The sequence below is a fragment of the Aulonocara stuartgranti genome (genome assembly GCF_965226115.1).
Source record: "Aulonocara stuartgranti genome assembly, chromosome: 16".
NCBI classification, from domain to species: Eukaryota; Metazoa; Chordata; class Actinopteri; order Cichliformes; family Cichlidae; genus Aulonocara; species Aulonocara stuartgranti.
Window position 1 is genome coordinate 21045640 of NC_138952.1, and position 22006 is coordinate 21067645.

Genomic DNA, 22006 nt, shown 5'->3' on the forward strand with positions numbered 1-22006 from the left:
AAGTTAAGTCCCATTGAGTTACGCTCTGAACTGGAAATTATTATTCATGTACTTATTTCATCACATGTGGATTACTGTAATTGTATTTTTACTTGTCTAAGCAAAAATGTCCTTGGAACATCTGCAGGTTTTTCAGACCACTGCTGCGAGGCTTCTCACTACATATTCCAAGTTCTCATGTCACACCATTGCTCTGCCAGCTACACTGGCTTCCCATTGATCAGAATCTGCTTTTCACTTTTAGAGCTCTTCACAGACCAGCACCTGTCCACCTTTACACCCCATACCTGCCCAGCAGGGATGCATGGAGGTAAAAGGAGGCCCCCCAGAACACTCTGCTTCTGAGCTTGAGATCTGTGGACTCTGTGGTCTCATCTTTTTAGACTTGAGGTGGGTTAATTTTTTATGTTGATTTTGTTGTTAAGCGCTTTGTGATGTTTATCTCAAAAGGTGCTATAGAATGAATCACTTTGACGAGTCACAGGGATTGCTTGTCCAAACACTGGTTCACTTTTAAGTGATTTCCACAGGAAACTGGGTTTGGACCAACAGAGCAGCTGTTCAGTAGAACTGTATGACACAGGTTTGACCCAAGAGCAGCTGCTCTGTACACCCACAACAGCTGTCAGTATCTGTCAGCAGGTGCCGTCTGTTGCTGAAGTCAAACACTTAGTCTAAATTTTCCATCCAAACCCAAGTGCAGATATATTTGAGATACCATTTGGCTTTATTTTTTCCAGGTTTTGTAAAACATATTTTTGGGGAGAAGATCCACAGCTTTCTTCCCCCGCCCCCCTTTCTTCTTCTTCTTTATCAACAAGAAAATTAAAGCATCCGTGTTTTACTTTATGTCTGTATTCACATGCGTAACTGCCGGAGCAGCACATCAACATTTCTCAGCTGTGCTACAGTTTCAAAAACGTCAAACGTTAACACTGATCAAAGCTCACCTTCTCCTAACAAAATAATATTGCACTTAAACTTTCACACCAGCCACCACTTTTCCTCACACTTATATTTTGACGTCCTTGCCTTTACATTCACACAAATATAGTTTATCCTCATACAGACACATCAGTAAGAAAGTCTTCTTAAAAAACACAAGGGGCTAGAAATTACACTAATTTTCAAAAGGAAGTTTTTCTACACTATACTTGTACAAATCTCGGGTATTTTTCAAGTGCTATACAGCAAGAAGAAATAGTGTTTATTTTAAAATAAAATTCCAGCTGGCTACTGCTCGTCCTCGTTTTCCTGGCCTGAGCCTTCGGAGCGATCGCCTTCTACTCGATCTGCAAAGAGGAAGAGGCAAATATTAAAGAGAGGCTGAGATTGGTCTAACAAAAACAGCGTGGTGTGTGTGTGTGTGTGTGTGTGTGTGTGTGTGTGTGTGTGTGTGTGTGTGTGTGTGTGTGTGTGTGTGTGTGTGTACCTGATCTGATGTGGTTGAGGGAGGCCAACATTCGAAGCATGAAAGAGGCCGGGACTGTGATCGTGTTTCTCGTTTCCTCCAACATCAGCTCATTCCGAGTGATGACCTTGACGACAAGAGAAGAAGAAAGGTTTTACGGTGGGTTTGGGTTTTTTTTCTCTTTTCTTTTCTGTGGGTTGACTCTACCTCCTCAGCGAGGACTCTGTTGAAAGACGGCGATGCTTCCAGTGGCGACCAAATCTTGATATCATAATCTATCCCTGAAGAAGCCAGAACTGAAACAAAGCAGGAAATGAGAGCAATGTCAACAAGTGAAGAAACATCGTCCGGGTTCAGGCGGGACATCCGCGGGACTCACTGGGGTCGTAAGGGTGCGGCTGCAGGCAGTTGACCACGTGGTTGTCGGCTTCAAGTAGCATGAGGTGCTCTGCGGTGTGTCTGTCCCAAATGAAGATGTGGCCGCAGTCTGAACCACTCATCACAAAGTTGTTGCCCCAGAAACATGACTCCTTTATCTACACACAGTTAAAAGGGAACATTGAGTATTTTGGAAACTGTACTCTTCAAATTTCACAGTCTGACAACAGTTAAAACACTGATATCAGAGCCAATGGATTAATATGAGTTCAGACTAATACAACACGCGTGGCCCGAGGTATACCATTGTCCTGGAGTTGCGGTGGCCTTTGTAGACCATTTTGACTGAAGGTCTCCTGATATTCTGAGTCTCGCTCTCCTCCATCTCCCTCCTTTCTTTCCTCCTGCGGAACAGCTCCTGAATACGAGCTGCTGCTGATTGTCTAAGAAAAAACAAAAAAGAAGAAAGAAACCCCAGACTCATACACGTGCCTGAAAGCAAACAAACCCATGCTGTCAGTGCTGCCTCAAGTCTCATGCTTCAGACCCAAGCTACACGGATATTTTTTTTTTAAACCATTAACAAGATTGTAACAAACAAGCTCCAAGCGAGAAAGCAGCCACTTGCAAGCGAAAGCACCTGCCTGATCCATCATAACCGACTCAAGCCAATAAAAGTTTGTTCTTCTCAACCTTAGAGTGACTTCAACCAGATATACACTGTAACAGTATTGTACACAAAGCTAAATCCAGAAATGTTTTAATGATACAATTTTCATAATTTTGACCAGACAAGCCACCAGAATAGATCTGAAAAATAAAAGAGAGAGAGGGGGCAAGAAAGACATAAAGCAAGTGTAGCCTTTCAACTTTAATTTGAGGAAGGTAATGGGTTAGCATTTATGGAATTATGCACACTGCCTAATTTTGGGGTTGTCAACTAAATAATTCACTCAATTGGCATAGAAAAAATATGTTATTACTACTTGAATTTAACAAATAAATAAATAGTCTAGAGGGGATTCCATTCTTGGCATTTGCATTTGGAAGCTGTTGCAGTAAAACCATAACACGGGCTCAAAGAAGCTCTAAATGAAAGGAAAACAGGCCACCATTAGGCTGTGACACTACGAGTGGCCTAATAAACAGCCTGGATGATTACAGGATGAAGAACTCCACCACCAGAACGTCTGGTCGAGTGAAGAACTCTCAGCCACATGCAGTAAAGATCACGTCTTCATGGTCTCCTTCACGTATCCAGTAGTCATGGAACACGACTGCAGAGACAGCAACTGGCTTCCTCCATCAATCCCAGCTCTCAGACGCTCTCCCATCTCTTCTTCTGCCTCCTTGCAAAATTGTTTTGCAAGGAAGACCACGTTACATAACCACACAATCTCATTTCATTATTAATTTCTTCACTACAGACAGAAGCTCTTCTGGAACTAGTGGCTTGCGTCAGGTAGGGGGTGTAACAGGGAGGTGATGGGTAAATGATAAATGGACTGATTCTTATGTAGCGTTTTTCTACTCTCCTGGAAGTACTCAAAGCGCTTTTTACAACATGCCTCATTCACCCATTCACACCCACTCATACAAGCACTTCCCTTCTGTACTTAAGTGCAATCTAAGCATTCACACACAGATGGACGCATTGGAGAGCAACTTGGGCCGCATGCCCAAGGATACTTGGCATGCAGACTGGGGAAGCCAAAGATCGAACCAACCTTCCAGTCAGTAGCTGATCTGCGCTACCACCTGAGCCACAGCCACCCCACATGGGGAGGTCTGCACAGAGGTAGCAAGGTAGTCGGGCATTAATAGTCTGCATACATCCAAATCTCCTAGTAGAGAAAGGAAGTTCTTAGTGAATCGACAGTCAGAGGCTGTCAGTCAGCTCGACAGCTTTGTGCTCATAATCAGGATGAGCCACCAGGGGGAGGAAATCTACTTTGATCAAGTTTCCAAAGGTAAAGAGTTGAATATTCTGCAAAAGGCACCATAAAGGTCGAATTAAATCAAATATGTTTTATCTTTAAAAAAATAATTTGCGGACAGGTTATTTAGTTACATGTTCAACTACATTTGAGTCCTAAAACGGTTAAATAATTTTTTTCAATCCCCTCAAATTAAAGCCAAAAGTGCTCATGAGCTGCCACTTTCATTTCAAATCTACTGAGATGGCATACAGCGTGAAATTTATGAAAATGCCACTTTTGTTTAAACCTTTGACCTCGCTGTGTGTAAATGTGTCCGTTTTATATTCGTTTGGCTCCTTTCTGCAAGGATTTCATGCATGACACTCATTTCTTCTCCATCTGTTCTACACAAAATGCAGCTGTGATGCTTCTGTTCACACCATTTGTGGAGTCAGTACTCACATGCACGGCACTCTACAGTCAGCTGTGTGTGTTATTAGTGCACTGTGAGAGAAACCGTCAAACCAAGACAAAAGAAAAGAAGTTATCCGATTACTGCACATCACGTTGTGCTCTTAATTTTAAATGCTCCGCAGCATGTCACACTCCTGATGCATTAGATGCGTTCACTTTCCAATGCAAACAGATTACCTGATCATCCTATCTCCTACTGCAGATCCTCTGGAATTAAATCTATATTTGTAGTAAAACAGTCAACAGCAAAGCATCACAAATTCTAAAATCGGCACACCCACCCCCTTTTTAACTGAACTAAGGAATGCGAAATGATCACCTGCATTCAAACAGAGTTTTTCTTACTTGTAGTAAGAAACATTATGCTCTCAAACACACCTCTGCCCCTGTCCTCTGAACCTTGAGGGGGGGATAAGAATAGGATCATCATCACTGTCATCAGAGTCCTGGTTGCCGCGTGCGGGCTGACTCTGGCCCTCCACGCCCTCCTGCCCCTCCTCTGTAGAGGGCTCTGCTCGCCGACAGCCCCCTGACCTCTCCTCTGTACCTTCCGGCTGACTCCTCTCCTGCGGCGAAGACGCCATGCTGTCTCCCTCAGAGGAGCCCTCTGCTGGAACCTGAGCTGCTGAGCTGCTGGGGGCACTGGAGCAGGAGGCATCACATGCTGGTTCTACGGAGGAAGCCAGCAAACTCATATCATCGCAATCAGGATTGGAATACAGAAAGCCATTCATTGTGTCATGTTTATTGTTCTAGATCAGACAATGTTTGAGATCGAGGCGTTTTCATGATGCTGTAGGAGACGACTCACCCTGCTCTGATACCGAGCTCTCTGTCGACAGACTCTCTCTGCTCTGTACAGCTGCAGCTTCTGATGTTTTGGGGCCTCCACTGCCCATCGAACTGGACGTGCTGCTGCTCCTGTAGTGGAAGAACAAGAGTTACCATCAGTCCTTTTGGGGTGTTTTTTCCTGAAAATTACTCATATTTATCTGGGGAAAAAAATAAATAAATAAATATGGGAAGACACAAGTATCATGCAGTTGCCCCGACTATAAGAAGGTAACTCCTATTGAGTTACCTGAATTTGAATGGAATGAGTGAAGTTGCACTGGAGACCTTTGCTTTTCATTCTGTCTGTAAACAAGACAGCTCGAAAAGTTCCGAATGAATTCTGATAAAACTCTGTCAGGGTGTAAGGTGGGTTCATGTTAACTCTCCATTAAAGTTTGGCTTACATCCACCAACGTCTTCACTGTCAACTTATTGATTTATTTGTCAAAAAAATTGACAAAAAGCCTGATAACTTAAAAACTATGACTCTCACAAGCGTGGTGTGTGTTGTCAACACATACAAACGTATACAAAGCACCGTATGAAGATTTAAATGATCATGTCAACCTTATTTATCTGAAGGTCAACATGAGCCAAATTAAATTTTATTGTCATTTATTGTATTGACATACAGGTATACAGAGGAGGAGATATGAGCATTATAAATATGAGATTATAAAGTTAATCCAAGTATAATGTCACATTCAACCTAAAAAGCTGACACCCACTGGCCATCACTCACCACTCATCAGTGAAGTCCAGTTTGATAGTGCTGGTGGTGGTTCCCTCTGAGCTGTAGTGCAGGCTGAGGACAGGCTCTGCTGCACTGGGTCGACTGGTGGAAGTAGAGGTGGAGATGGATGGGATGCTGCTGGCTGGTGCAGCAGCAGATTCATCAGCAGGTGAAGCTGTAGCTTCGGCTGCTACTGAGAGAGGAAGAAGAATACACACAGGCAAAACAAGCAAGGGGGGCTTACTGAGACGCACTGGCTGTACAGACTAAAACTCTGATCAAAAGTAACTCTTCCTGTCGTTTGCAGTGTGCAGTTGGTCATTTAAAAACACACCACAAATATGCAACTCTGTGTTGCATCCATTCCCTCTGATAAACAACATTAAACAGAAATGGGAACATGCAGCAAACGTTAGACAAAACCACAAAGGACACGTCGTAAAAGACACGTATTGACAGACAGCCACAACAGCAAGACACAAGACGCACACAAACACACACATGTCAAAGGCCCTAAAGGGTCATTACACCCGTTAGCTGCTAGCTACACTGAAGAAAAGGAACAGGTTTCCAGGGAAGATGAAAATTTGAGCTGGAGGACAAAGAGGGACTTGTTGCTAAGATGCTACATGCTATATCTCTGTCAGTATGCACTGTAAATAATCACAGATGTAGTGCTTCATATATAAAGCTATACAGTACACACAAAGTAGCTTGATATTATACTGTTGGTGTTGTATATAAAAGGTATTATAAATACCTCTGGACTCAGACCTTTGTCCTAGAGTAGTTAGAAAAGTTATTTATTAGTAGTAACTGATTGGCTGCCCCTAGCAACCAGAAGGAGGTGGGTGGAGCTTGGGAGTGTGCCGATGGAGGATGATGTCGGCGATCGTGAGCAGTGATAGCTCCAATCAAAGCAATCATTTTCTGTAATTTCCCCAGTGATCCATTAACTTATCATTATTATGAGAGTCATATTAAAGTGAATGTGCCTCGCTCCATTTTCCCAGTTGCATCTGCACACATAAACATCTGCAGCACAGGCGTGTCTGGGCATGCACATAGGCTTATGCCTGGCTTCTTAGAAGTCAAGTAAGTGTGTAAGTGTAATAGTTACACTGATCCACCATCACGAAATGAGACAAAAAGATTTTTCTGACCCCCTTTTTTTTGGCACATTGTGCATTATGTGGTGCGCAGTGAGGATTTTATCAACCATCAGCGATACCAAAAGGGGACTTTACTACTGTGCAAGTTGTTGAACCCTAGAGCACTGATCACAGGTATACCTGCATATTCTAAAGCCTAGAATTACTAAGATAGCTCAATATCCAAATCTCTGATCATGCTTAAGATGAGCATCATCCACTTTTAATTATCCTCTTTAAATTACAACAAAGTAAAACGTTTAAATTAAACTGAATATGACATTATTTTCAAATTAAACAAAGCTGTGTAGATGGTCCACTCTGATCAAGAGAAATCAAGAGTGAACCATTGGGGCTTTTCAGGGTTCTTGTGAAGTGTTTATGTAACAACATATGTGCCTTAGAAAGACCATTGTTTTGCTTTGGCACTATACAAATAAAACTGAACAGTTAAAGATGAAGCCACATTAAATCTGACTACCAATGCTAATCATTGCAAAGGAGAAATGTCAGACGTAGTAGGGCATTTTAGAAAAAGCTAAATATTGCACAGATGGTTCAGCAGAGAGCACTGAAATGTATATGTCTGAGTAGTGCTTTTCTTTGTCATCCATTTGAATTTTGGAGATATTGTTTATTACATTACTCAAAGCTCTAACTTCTTAAACAATTGTATTAAATCCTTTGGCCAGAGCAACAGTAACAGTCAGACACATCCACATCTGGACAGTAGAATATTGAACAGTAAAGCAGTGGATACAGAGAAAACAAAAACATGAAATCGATGGAGGACAAACAGTGGAGTGAGACAGGATGAGGGAAAGTGGTTAAGACAGAAGGTGGAGAAGACAAAGCGAGTGGCAGGGTGAGGGTCAGGGAATGGGGTTGGGGAAGGGAAAGACGCACCCTGCTGTTCATCAAGAGTCATGGATCCCAGCTGTTTGTTTACCACAGACGAGGGGGAATCTGGAACACAAATGAGACCAACTAAACATTGAACAAAGAGGTCAAACGTGAGGGCTCACACGGGTTAAAAACTTCTAAATCATGTTTAAAATAAATGAATAAATAAATAAATCCAAGGCCAAGCAGAAAGAGCTTTCACATCAGCCAAAAATAAAAAAGCTCCTTCATCTGATAACAGCTGTGATCGGTTTACAGAGTGTTGGGGAAGCTCAGTGAGAATCAGCGATTAGTAAGTCTGAACGGAAACAAGAACATGATTTTCATGCATGCTTTTTACAGATGTGCAAAGAAATGTTTTATATCTGCTGTGTTATGTAGAACTTGGAAATCCCAACCATCAAGAAGTGCTTACTTGGGCTTGCCACAACAAAACAACAACAACAACAACAAAAGAAAAAAAACCCAATAACATCTGTTTGGCTGCTGGCTACACAACACACTTCTCCAAGATATCTGTGACCAACTAAAGCCAATTAAGTGAGAAGAAGCAATTTAAATATTGTGTCTACTGAACTGCACAATGACGTGTTCAATAAAAGCTTTCATAACAGATGCCTCATTATGTAAAGCCAGTTTTGTTGTGTGTTTAAAAATCGGTTTATATCTTTAATATTAAAGTTGTACCTACATTTTTAGAGAAAAAAGCTGAAAGTGAGAGAAGCTCTTCGGGTTAACTAAATGCTGTCACATTAAAACTGAAGCAGAACAAACTTAAAAAATAACTTATTAATAAACATATATTACATAATCATTATTTGATTCGAGGGTTTTACTTTATTGCTTTGCGCTCGTGCACAGACCAAAAAAAAAAAATCTGTTGAAATGTTACAAATTGTTGCAAATAGGAAAACCGAGCAATATTTTTTGTGGTCTTTCCGAAGCTCCTTCAGAGTCAGTCTGTGGATTCCAAAGTGGATGCTTTTTTGCTTATTTTCACTCCAGCATTTCAAAAAAAAATTATTATTATTTTTTTTTTTTTTGTTTCAAGCATTTTAGTTCAACTCAAGCAAGTAAAATCACTTATGTCTGTTTATTTTTTCTGTTTGTCCACCGGCTTTTGAGTATCGAGACACATTTACAAAACGGGCAACACTAACTGATGGAAATAACCTTAATTTTAACATCAGCAGTAGGTGAAGCCAGTAATGTGACCTATCCAATGACATTGAAGAAAACAAACAAAACAAAAAAAAAGGCAAGTTATATCATCAAACATGGTTGAACAACCATGAGGCCAAAGCAAAGCTTCATACCGTCTGGTGCCACTCCGGCAGGAGAGTTTGCAGGTGAAAACTCAAGCAACAAGTGGAAAGATGGAGTGAGAGCATTAGTGAGTTAAGGGCTGAGCAAACAGTGGAGAGGCGACACACTGGACTCTGGAGTTTAGAGGAAGTAAGGGGTGAATAATAAGAGAGCGGGGAAGATCAGTGTGTGGTTAGTGGTCAGTAACAGCAAGACTGGGTCTTTCTGGAGCCTCTCTACAACAGACATGGCTGTCTTTGCTTAAAAGGCGGGGACGGGTTAATGGCAGGGGAGCAGCCCTTATGGAGGGATTGCTGCAGGGTTGATGAGCTCGGAGGGGTGGGTAACCTGTACAGGGTTGGTTCTCAGGAGCAGCAGCGGCAGAGGTAGCAGCTCTTTGCGACTGTCTCTCAGGGGCTGCAGAGGAAGAAGAAGGTGAAGAAGAAGAAGGAGAAGGGGCCGCTCGCCGACCCCGTCCAGGTGGGTCAGCCAGCCGGAGCAACCTCTGCAAACGCCTACACACTAAACTTATGGGCAGCCGATGAGGACCATACTCTGACAAAGGGGCAGAGGAAGAGAGGAAGAGTGGATGCACGATTAGAAGACTGACGGAGGATGTGAGGAGAAGATTCGGCACAGAGAATCGGGCAAAAATGAAATAAACAAGCAGGAGGAGGAGGACAACAGGATGCTGAAGGAAAATAAAGTGAAGTGAGGCTGCTGCTTGAGTGGAGTGGCTCCAATGAACACACACCCACACATACACACACGCGGACACACACTCATACACCGAGCAGTTAACCCTCCTCATTGGACTGAAGGCTTACATGTGAACAGTGAGTGCGAGTGCGGTCCTGGTTTCTTACCTGAGAGTGCGGGCTCAGAGGTGGGCGTGGCCGTCGGGGTCCCAGTTGTGTCACCCTGACTCCGCTGCTCTGAGTCGGGGGACGACGTGAGAGGGGAGGAAGAAGTGGCCGAGGTCTCCACTGATGATGAGCTGGAAGGAGGAGGTGCTGTGACTGTTGATGATGACCCTGAGGAGGAAGAGGAGGTGGATTTAGGCATGGGCGCAGTGGTGGCCGCTGCGGGACTGGCAGGTACCTCTGGGGAGTCCGTCCCCACAGGCCTCTCGGGGGCGCTGGACTCCTGACTAGAGTCGCCTGTTGCGGCAGCTGGAGCATTCAACGTCCCCTCGGGACGAAGAGCTGTACCTGAAGACAAAAAATAAATAAATCAAGCAATGATTTTAGATTTTGGCTAGTTTACGGTTTATTATCACAGAAAGATTCTTAACAGTCAGTCTTACTGAAGTTACTCCGGCCCGTTTGAAGGCCGGAGTATTGAAGCCTCACCTCGGGGCCGCGTTTGAGGTCGGGTTCCTCTGCTACTCTGGGCTTCACTGGCCTCCTCAAACCACCGGGACAGCATGTCCGACATCCTCTGCATCAGAGACACGTTCGGACTCTGCTCCCCTGGAACAAAAAAAAAAAAAAAAAGGGAAAACGTCTTTAGATCCTGTCAAGCTTTTCATTTTGACACAGTCCATATTTATAGAAATATGGACAAAAAAAAAAAAAAATTGGAGTATTTGTACTCAAAAGAAACTGCTTATCATAACTGATCATATGCAAGCAGAGGCTCATTAAGACCTGCACAAGGATGACTCATTACACAAATTATTAATTTAATATATGAGAATTTAGGGAAAATTTATCCCCAAAAAATGACAAACAAGAAATCCAACTAGAAAAGAAAAAAACCCAACTTGTGAACAAAGTAAAGCACTCTGAAACAGTCATCACCTGAAACCCGAAGATGAGTTTTTCCTCCATTTGACTGATTTTTTTTTAAATTTTATTTCTGAACAAAATAAACCACAGTAACAAAATAGATTACACAACTTAAACTACGTTCATCTATGGTGGAAAAAACCCTGCAGCAGGAGACCGCTCCAAGTCATTTGCCTCAAAGTGAGGTTTCTACTCTCTCTGACCCAAGCAAACTTTGATACACTATAAAGAAGTTCAGCTTTTTACACACATTTTCACCTGAATATGTGAAATATAAGCTGTTACTATTGCCCCAGAGCTTTTTTTTTTTACCATTTTTCAACCCAACCATTATTTTAGTTGGATGTTTGTTCACTCTTATTGCTATTGTGTCTAGTTTGGGCCACTCTGCATCAACTATATCAACTTTAAAGGAAACACTTTAAATCAGGTTTACATACTCTGAGCTCCAGTTCAGTTTAAAGGGTAAACTTGATGGATGCATCAAGAGAACTGAAGCTCAGGAAGAACAGCAGGACGTCCAGAGGTCAGGTTGGATCTACGAGATAGTGAACCCTAAAAACTCAGATGTATTATCAGTGGGAGTGTCTGCGCCAGAGAGAAAGCACTGCATCAAAGAGAAAAAGTGCTGCATGAAAGAGCCCGTTACCAGGTGAATGTAGCTTGTGCTAAAAGTGCTCTGAGTGTTCAATAAGATGGGAGCTGGGATTTAAATGCATTTACCACAGATCACTGCACTGTTGGTTCTCTTTTTATTGGTTATGTTCATAAGTTGCAGAGTTGGTGATGAGACAGTTTTATGGCCTGATTTCTTCTTCGTCTAAGATTACAAAATCAATATGGGGAAAATATATTGCTAAAAATGAAGGAAACGCTTGAACAACTTTAACTTTTTGGTGTGATTTTGAACCCAGTCCTCAAAGAGTTGATGATTTTTACCACTGAATGGCAGTCAAGATTTCAAACTTGAGGATTTCGTTCCTAAGAGATCCAATGTGTGATGCAAGTGTTCCCTTAATGTTTTGAGCAGTATATAAAAATATATTTTGCAGGTTGGAGTCTTCTCAGAGTTTGTCAGAGGTCGGGCCTGTCATACGAGACCGTCGCTGTAGACGAGCAGGAGCACATACTGTGATCTTACCATCTCTCTCCCTCTCGCTCTCAGGGCGAGCTCGGGGTCCAGTGTCAGACCAGTCACCTCGTAGACGGAGGCGCTTCACTGGAGGCTGCCTCAGCTGTGGAAACACACACACATTCACAGAGATTAGCAGTTTGTCAGTCAAGGCATGGTCAAAAATAGCTGCGCTGCCAAAGCAAAACACTACTCGTCTCTATCAGTGTCCTCTTTAAAGTGTTCCCCCCACCCCACCCCCTCCTCCTGGCAGCATGACTGAGGTTGCCTGCCACTTTCCAGTCCCCCTGGCTGCAACAGGCTGAGAGCCAGAAATAGGAAAAAGAGGTTCTTAGAGCAGGGACTATCCACCGCTTCAGTCAGGAAATGTGTGGACAGGTGGTGAAAAGGAGCAGAAGCTGAAAGACAGTTGAATAAATCAGATAAAAGGATTAAACAAACAAGGTCGCAGGTAGAGGAAAACAGAGGGGGTAAGGAACACTGCTCCTCGCCTGCCCCAAAATCAGCCTGAACTATTTTGGTGGTTTGAGGAACGCTGCCTGCGTCGCTCGCTGTATTTGGAAAGGAATGCGTGTGGTGGTTGCATCTAGACACAGCTGAACTCGCCATGGCACCGTGACCCAGCACATTCGGACACACGTGAAGACCACCACCGAGCGTAAACACGCAGTTTCCTTGATTGTTCAGTTGTTTGAATCTCAAAACTAACAAAGGAAATATAACTAAGAGCCAAACAGATCAGGCAGTAATTCATGACGCTGTTTCCATCCTTCTTTGTATTGGGTTTGTTTTTCTCAGGGTCATTTGCTCACCTCCCTGCACTGCATCAGCCACCACAGATTTAGCACTGATGTCTGCAGGGCCCAGAGGAGCAACAACAAGGTCAGTTCTGTTTACAACAATCGGTCCTATTCGCCCCCAAAAATCAGCCGCATGGACACCTCCGCTCAGCCAGACGTGATTATGTTTATTTTCTATAGAGTCAAAAGGCCGTTAGCACTCTTAACAGGAGACATAACATGTGAGGCCTCCATTAACCTTCTCTGTACATGTAACTTGAGATCTACACTCCAGTAGTCAGTCAGCTGATCAACAAGAAAAGACAGAGACTCTTGATTGTTTTGGGTATTTTACCCATTTTTTAAAAAGTGGTAAATATTTTTGGATTTTGCCTTAGACTGACAGATAAGGCAGATTTTTATTTTGTAGATCAATTATTACACACTTGGAATAATGGAAAACTGTCTAAATGACAGCACAGTGTCTGAACCGATATAAACCTTTAAAAGACACAGTTTGGGAGAAAAGAATGACAGAAGAAAAGTTCCCATTGGGATCTCACCTCCTCTCTCCTCTCCTCCGACGGGCCCTTGAGCTCTCGAGCCTGGTCATCTTTGGGATTGAACAGGTAAATGTAATCGGAGGAGTAGCTGACCAGCACCTCCTGACCGTCCTCGCTGTAGCAGAGAGAGGTCACTCTGCACGACTTGTTGGCCAGGTGAGCGGGAACAAACCGAACACACATGCCCGTGGTTCCCCGGCCCATGTAATTACCTAAAAAAAATGAGAGAGTGTGTGCAACTTAGCCAATGAGTCGGTGAACAAGATTCTTAATTATATTTGTGGATTTGGTCCAGACGATTCGGTGGGTTTGATATAAATGATATGTCAAAAGCAATTGAATGTGTTGAATGGAAATGTCTATTTACTGTGCTGAAAAACAGTTTGGTTTAGTTCAACATTTTTGACCTGGGTCAGAACAATCTAGTCTTCACCACTGGCTTTACTGCACACCAACTCTGAGGTTTCAGGCTGTTTGTTTTTGCGATACTTGGCAGCGTTGCTGTCTTTCACTATTCCTCTATAGAATCCATAGCCACTGCCTTTAGAGCCGAGGAAAGGGTTACTGATGTGATTAGATACACATCCTGTCAGTCAGTTGGAATTTGGGTCAGATTTTAATCCTTTCCCTTTCGTTCAAGCCACACAACTTACCTACTTGAGAATCAAACTCACGTGTTTTAAAAGGAATTCTAAAAACATCATTTTAAAACTCTGTTACAAAACAAGAGCTGGCGTGCTGAGCTTTACTGCTCATTAGTCACTGGAGGAGTGAATATAATCAAGATGAAAGGTTTACCATGCCATCCCCGTGTCTAGAAGTACCCAAGTCTATTGGGCAACATGAACAGCCAAATTAATAGACTGGACTTCTGCCTGAGGTGAAAAAAATCAAAGTCCTGTCTGCGCTAGCAGGGGATTGGATATCAATCCAGTAACGGTTTGTTTTTTTAAATGAGATCAACAAAGGCCAAAGGAAAACAACTTCATATCCTTAACCTTGTTGTAGAACGCACCTTAAAAACCTGGTTCCAGTTTGGAAAACCTGTTTGCATCAATCAGCTATGCTTCGTTTCTCCTGTGGTGAACAGTTGTCTTTTCTCGTTGTCTCAAACTGACGTTGTTTTCAAACTTGCCACAAAAATGGTCTGTATTTATTTATTCACTTTCTTAAGGATGTATTTGTGTTCTAAGGAACACTCGTTATTTCAGGCATTACACAAAAGTTATAACAGTCCAAATGACAGTTTTACAGATGCTCATAAATATGAATTTTTCTTATTAAAACATTTTACTCTCCCATATTTGCTGGCCAATAATATTATTAGCGATATACTAGATTTAGACCCCGGCACAAAGAGCAACACATCTAAAATGTACAGTAGGATCCAGAGTAATAATCCACCCTCATTATCTAAACACTGAACTCCTGGTGGAAGTGTAGCAACACTGCCGAGAAATGGCCCGAAGACTTATTCAATAATTAATCAGACAAATCTCCATCTTTTAATAACCGGATCTATCGACCTGGTCACTATGATAACGAAGCTACTGCTGGTCTTGTTAGTGTATGTAATTGTGGTATACTCAAACTTATTGTTGAGTTAAGGAGAAATGTCCATACTTTTTTCGTCATACACATGTACTGTGTTTATCCCATTAATATCCACATCGATTTATTAAATCAGTGTTATTCTTTTTCTTTCTCCATTATATTTGTAATCTCAGTGGGATAAGCGATAGGGAGAATTTAAGTGTTTTGTTTAGCTTTGTTTAGAAAAACTATGAATAAAGTTTAATAAAAAAACAACTTGTTGGCATGCCTCACACCCTACTATTTAAACAGTCTGTTTAAAAGTCTCTGAATAAAAAAACTGACTTGCATTCTGTGTAGGAACAACGCTCCATAAATACCTTTTATAAGCAGTTGTCAGAAGGATTTAAAACACACAGGAAGAAGTAAAAATACTCGTGAAAGTATCTAAAAATAGAAATGTCCAACAAGAGACGAGGCACAGCAGGCTGGGACCAAAAACTCAAAGGGAGATCCTCCCCCCGCTGCCTTCATGTAAACGAGAAACTGGTTGAACATTCAAAGCAAAAACGGACATTGCAAGTTTAGTTTCTCCACCACAACAGGCTGCGTTACCTACACATTAACACGAGGATAACGAATTTGTGACGTGTAGAGTGGCTAAGTCCACTGTGCAGGGCTGCTTACCCGTCGCTCTTGTGCCCAGCATGCGTCTGTCGTAGATTCGTACTGAGCTGTCGGAGCAGCCCACGGCCAGGTAGTACGGCACCAGCGGAGAAATTGATATGGAGGTCGCTGCTCTTCTGCAGTTTATCAGGATGTCCTGAAATGAAAGAGCGCAATGAGGTCTGGAAGTCACTTCTGCTCAGTAATGGCAGATATCACTGATTGAGAATAAATTTTTTTTAAAAATGATGTAAACTAATGTAAAACTGATGCCTGCAATAAATCCTGTGTTGATTCAACTGTAATCATTTTGAGAGGTACAGTTTTAGAAGCTCAAGAGGTGTTTCTGTTGCTTTATGAGACTTTATGAAACCACATTAACATCACTGGTCAGACTAAAGATATTTGATGTCAAATCCCAAACTGCTGTATCACTCTGAAGTAGTTGCACCTAATAAAGTGGAGCAACTGCACTACCAGGTCTGACTACTGCAGGCTGATGATGGGGAGGCAGAGGGGCCGGTGACAGCAGCTGGTAAAACTCTTCTGACAGTTTTAGGGTAACAGGTTCTCATCTGGAGCACGAAATACAAGAAGATGCAACATAATCTAGGAGGACACGGTTTCTCTCTCACACACACACTCATCTATCAACTGAAGCACGCTGGTTTAAAGCCAAAGAAACCGCTTCCTAGAGGAGAGACCAAAAGCTGTTTGTGAAGAAAGCAGTGAAGTAAGAAAGGGAGGGGGGGGGGGGGGGGGGGGGGTCCATTATCAGTCCTGCATGAATACAAAGTCCAGTGAGCCATTTTTGAAAGAGAAAAAAAAAAAAAGATATCCACAAGCTCTTATACACTAAACACTGTGAAAAACTCAAGGTCAGGTTCCTTAAATGGGCTATATAAAGATTATTTATATAGCTCAATGAAAACAACAGTACAATATAAACTTATATAGCCCCAGGAAAAGCTACACTAAAAAGCAGAAAAAAATAAACATTTAAAAAAAAAAAATGTCACACTGGAGCCAAAACCCAAAGAGAATAAATTCATTTTTAATAAAGACTATATCAACTAAGCTGTGCAGACACAGAGAGGGAGATTAGTCCATAGATCTGATAGTGTTGCTCCAAAAGCTCGATCACCTCTCTGTTTTAATCTGGTTTTAAGGGCACCTGCCAGGGTTTCACAACAAAAAGATGGTTCTTCAATCGATCCCTCCCCAAAGCTACAAACACATTGATCCTGACCCTGACTGGTGATGAATCACAGACAGAAAAAAGACAAACATCACAGATGTCACCCGTACATCTTTGCAGTCTTCTTTAGTGCAGCTAGTTTTCATGCGAAGGTCGAACCATCGCACCGTGCCGTCCTCCCCGCAGGACAGGAACGTGTAGGGGTCGTTCGGTACCGTCATAATCTGAAGAAACAAAGCGAAGCTTAGAAGACAGGAGGGTAACGAGTAAGAGAGAAACCCTTTTCATCAGCTTCTGTGAATCAGCACCTCATAAGCGGTTCCATAATGGCAGGTGAACTGACACTGTCTGTTGTACTCGGGACTCTTCTCAGTGTGGGTGTAGTAGATGATGCCGTCTCCAGAGCAGGAGATAATTTCCTGATCGTTGGTGTGGGGCATGAACTTCGCACTGAAGATGTTTGCCCGATGACCTGAACGTATTGACTTCTTGACCTGAAGCAGAGAAGAAGAAATGTATGATGACAGCTGCATCAGTGTGGATGCTCGACCAGAGGCAGCAAATCAGCAGATGAAAGAGTATAAAATGTTGACATCCTGGGGGATTTTTGCACACATTTACATAATTTTAGACACTAATGTGTTCATTTGTAGTATTTAGAGTTGCTGGTAAGTGGTCTCTGGGAGCAATGCCATGCTTTTTCTGACTGTTTCCAATCTTTGTCTAAACCCAAGCTGAAGTCAGATCCCTAAGTATTTGGACAGATACCATTTTTGCTGTTTTGTTTCTGCACACTGCCACAGCGGAAGTTCAAATAAATAAAGATGTGACTGAATTCAAGGTGTTTAACAAAATTATTGCATTTAGCAATTACAGCCATTTTTTATATGCAATTGGCAGCTGTTTGTAGCTTTTTATTTTATTGCACAGCAAAGAGGCCCAGCATGAACTACACAAAGACAAGAAGGCATACTGGGATTATTTAGCGGTTAGCCACAAAATGCGACTCTGCTGCTAGGTTTGGCGTTTGACATTTTGTTTTGTTTTTTTTCCTTTTCCCTCATATGACATCATTTGAAAGTCAAAGTATGTCAAAAAAAGAGAAACTAAGGGAACCACAGAAACTTCTCTTACCACTGTTGTAATAACAAAGATGAAAACACTCTCAAGACTCTCATAGATTGTTAGACACTTATGTAATTTTAATGTTTAAGAGTTAGAGTTTTATGATGAATACAGACTCAAACTGGAGACTCGGCTTAATTTAGATCAGGGGTGGGCAATTCCAGGCCCCGAGGGCCGGTGTCCTGCAGGTTTTAGATCTCACCTTGGGGTCAACACACCTGAATCACATGATTAGTTCATTACCAGGCCTCTGGAGAACTTCAAGACATGTTGAGGAGCTAATTTAGCCATTTAAATAAGCTGTGTTGGTTCAAGGACACATCTAAAACCTGCAGGGACACCGGCCCTCCGGGCCTGGAATTGTCCACCCCTGATTTAGATTAACCTAACTAGACAACTACACAGACCAGGAGATCTCCTACCTCTATATTAGATAACAGTCACATTAAAAACCAAAAAAAAAACCATACAAATTCCTGCTCAGCATCCCAGTTTTAAAGACTAGCACCACCCTCCAATTCACCACATTTCTGTTTCAGAAAAATGTGGGCAGATAAAAAAGGTTCAGAATAATGTGGGATATTTTTGTCCCAGCGAAACAAACCTTCAGTGGGTGGACATCCCTCACAAAAACAGTTGTGGAACATCCATCCATTAAATAATTCCTTTAGTTTAGTATCTCAACTGTGCTCTGCCAATTTAAGCTTTTTGTCCTGTTTTATGGCTAATTGACCATTTATGCAAAGAATAACAGTTAAAAATGATCAGTTTGGTGTTCATCCATTCATCCAACCTTTTTGTTGTAAGGGTTGGTGATGACCAGGAAGGTATCGTCCGACCCTGACAGGATGTATTCGCCCGTGTCGTTCCACGATATAGTGTTGACCTGAGGAGAGATCAGAGAGAGCGCTTACATGGTGTTTACACTGACAAACGCAAGTTAAATTCCGACATCCATTCATTACAGCTTCATAAACGTGACGACTTGTTGAATTTCTTCATTTTATGTAATACGAGATTGATGTAAAACAAATAGTTAAAAAATAAATAAGTAACTCAGTCCAGCCCCAAAATGTGGACACGTGAGAGAGGATTCTGCATGACGAATGTGAATTACTATCAGAGAAGCGAATAACAAGAAATGGCATGTCCCTGCACACAATTACATTTATATTAGTGTCTTTTCTGTGCTTGTTAAGCATCAGCAACAAAGAAAATCCCTGAATGCCTTTGCTTCAAATCAGTAAGAAAATATGGATGCCATCGTCCAATTCAAATTAGGTTCATTAACAGTTCGATCAACTGAAATAACCACCAACATAAGGCTAGAGAATGAGTTAGCTGTGGATCTAAGGAACAGCAAAAGAAGAGTGATGCATCAGGTCAGTGTTTGCTGTCACTCTGTGGATCAATATTTCATTAACACCTGCAGCCTCCGTCAGCGCCTCATCGTGTCAGACTGCCTCTGCTGAGACATTACACTGCGTGTATTCCTACATGCAGACCTCACGTCTGAATCAGGTTTTTAACATGTTTGACTCGGTTTCTGAGACGCTGCACATCATCTATAGTTAGATTTGAGGTGGAGTGTAGGTGAGGCCCCTCCTCACCTAATGAAAGATTAACAGATGGTGACAGATGAGGCAGGAAATGGTGTTATTTATTTATTGTGATGGCATTTTTAAACACAGGCTAGGATTAGCATCTCGTGTAATGTGGTACAGTGCAGAGTCAGAACAGGTCAGGTATCTCACGGTGTCCACTGAAAAACTTCTGTAACTCCAAGCTTAAAATTTCTATAATAAAAAGTAATCAAAGTATTCACAATAATTCATATTCACTAATATTATTCTTCTGATGCTAAAATCTGCTAAATTGACACATTTTAGGTGGTGCAAATAGAAAGTCTTTATCTGATTAATAACTTAAAGTGGACCTGTTACACTTATTGTTTTCTGTCACATATACATTGTTAAAAAGGTGGATGTTCATATTGGCCATGGCCAAAGCCTTAAATAGTGAGGTCAGCGTATATACAAGTAATCCCTATGAGCTTACAGCTGGGGTTTCAGGCTGCTCTGAATGCTGCGTTTCAGACTGTTTTTTCCACTCTTGGATGCTTTAATGTCAGGATGTCTGATATCCCTCATAGACTGACAATGAGCACAACAGCCCCTGCTTGTTCAAGTCATCTGTTTATAAGAAACAGTCAATCAGTAAAGGAGCTAAAACGGCTCATTTCAGAACATGGCTGAAGGCCAAGTATAGCTAAATAAAGATTATTTTGAAATGAATCATACAAGTCTTGTAGAGTCCAAGACAAAAACAAAACATACACCGTGTTAATACAGAAGCTCTTAGCTACTTAACTAAACGCAAACTAACATATTCAGAAAATGCAATAATAATATCTCAATCATTGTGGCTAAGAGCTGCACTTTAATGCAGCTCTCCTGAGACCTGCATGCATGCAATGCTTGTTGTGGTGTCTTGGACAGGCTGATGTCCTGCCCTGTAGTGTGACAGGACGTGTGACTGTTATGTCAGCTTCAGGTTTCTCAGAGGAATTAACCACCTGACCTGATCTGATCTGTTCAAGGCTCCACCAGCAAGCTGAGAAAAAAGTGACGTGGCGTGTTTGGCAGGGAGAGGACTTCAACCAATAAACACGAAGAGACGGATAAAAATGTGGGGCACTTACGCAGCCATCGTGTACGTTCAGTGTTGCTTCGAGTTTAAGCCTCTGGACAAATTCTCTTCTACCTGTGAAAACAGAAACATGTAGATTTGAGAAGGCTGTCAGGCTTTAAACTTTCATTTGAATCGCATTTATCTACCAGTCTTCACTTAAGTGCAACAGGAATAAAATGTCACGTTAAACAGTGGCTCTGTAGCTTGTGTTCCATTATTCATGCAGTGGAAGCCTTGTTTGCACCAACAGGAAGAAACGAGGCGAGTACAAACAAAACCGCTCTGCAATAAGACTCGAAATGCAGGAACAGTGGTTCCATAGTTCACAATGTCAACCCTTAATATTTTATCTTATTTTTGTGAACATCTTTCTATTGTGACCTCAGGGCAAACACACACACACACACACCTAAGATTTCCCAGGTGTTTGATTAATTTAGCAACAAAATGACATTTAACTGGACGAGAAATCAATTCAAATAGCAGATATTAAAACACAGTTTTGGAGTAAGCAATTTAAACCTTGACATGATATTTATTGGTAGTCCAACACAAAGAACAGAGACGTAAGTGACCCGGAGGCATTTGAAAGGTTTTACAGGAGGGGAGGTAAAGAGGACACAGTAAAACAAAAAGAGATCAAAGAGTCAAACACACAAAGGGGAAGGAAACTGAAGTAATTACCTGATTAGCAAATCACAGGAAGATTCAGGCCTCTGGATAAGTAGCAACAGGATGTGTGTTCTTCAAAGCATGTGCTATTCTAACAAACAGCTTCAGGGTCAGGGTCTCACTTTCTAAAGTCATCAGTTTTGCAGTTTTTTCATTCAGTTACAATCACCGCATGATGAACAGCAATATGGTCGTCCTGATGGATAAGTTATAAAATTCTGTTTTTCTGATCATCTGCGTGCAAGCACAGCTGGATTTCTCACTATCTAAGGCATGTCGTCAACAAAAAGATAAGAAATCCAGATAAGGTGGTTATATTTGGCAGTCTCCTGGATCCAATAACATTTATCACACTGTGCACAGAAAGCTGGTATGCAACACAAGCATCTCCATCAACAGGTTCAGGCCGATAAGCGCACACCCTGAATGAGCCACACATGTCAAACTACTTCTATTAAAAGTCACACACACGGAAGAAGGAAAGACGTTCAAGGGTGCCGTTGAAACGTTTAAAAATTGGCTCAACCTCTAATGGTGGAACCGGGTTTCCACTAATAAACTTCAAGACAATCACAGAGGAAATCCACAATAACGGTGGTAAGATCAACTCAAAGACAATCAACAACAATACATCCAAGGATTTGAGTGAAAATGGGAAAATACCCGTGACAAGGCAAAAAGCCATTCATTTATTATGAGCCCAATTTCCGTTAGTTTATCTGCTGTTCCCAACTTCCCCTCTATGAGTT

At 41.9% G+C, this 22006-nt stretch overlaps 1 protein-coding gene across 8 annotated transcripts in view; it reads right to left on the reverse strand.

The window, feature by feature from the left end:
• Window positions 1-706: 706 nt before the first annotated feature.
• The window catches only part of dcaf6 (ddb1 and cul4 associated factor 6), a 26161-nt gene continuing 4861 nt past the window's right edge, over window positions 707-22006 (reverse strand). The window contains exons 2-21 of one of the 8 annotated variants that reach the window (XM_082507581.1): window positions 20596-20657; window positions 18688-18780; window positions 17078-17263; window positions 16880-16993; window positions 15593-15728; window positions 13373-13584; window positions 12040-12133; window positions 10461-10580; window positions 9975-10319; window positions 9457-9663; window positions 7807-7866; window positions 5759-5942; window positions 4994-5103; window positions 4561-4852; window positions 4360-4389; window positions 2094-2232; window positions 1791-1947; window positions 1619-1707; window positions 1433-1538; window positions 707-1292 (exon numbers count right to left, since the gene is read on the reverse strand). In XM_082507581.1, the coding sequence (XP_082363707.1) occupies window positions 1234-1292; window positions 1433-1538; window positions 1619-1707; window positions 1791-1947; window positions 2094-2232; window positions 4360-4389; window positions 4561-4852; window positions 4994-5103; window positions 5759-5942; window positions 7807-7866; window positions 9457-9663; window positions 9975-10319; window positions 10461-10580; window positions 12040-12133; window positions 13373-13584; window positions 15593-15728; window positions 16880-16993; window positions 17078-17263; window positions 18688-18780; window positions 20596-20657 (2795 nt within the window). In that variant the 3' untranslated portion in view covers window positions 707-1233. Of the gene's footprint in view, window positions 1293-1432; window positions 1539-1618; window positions 1708-1790; window positions 1948-2093; window positions 2233-4359; window positions 4402-4560; window positions 4853-4993; window positions 5104-5758; window positions 5943-7806; window positions 7867-9456; window positions 9664-9974; window positions 10320-10460; window positions 10581-12039; window positions 12134-13372; window positions 13585-15592; window positions 15729-16879; window positions 16994-17077; window positions 17264-18687; window positions 18781-20595; window positions 20658-22006 lie in introns of all 8 variants that reach the window. The other 7 variants (XM_082507579.1, XM_082507580.1, XM_082507582.1 and 4 more) reach the window with 7 other exon arrangements.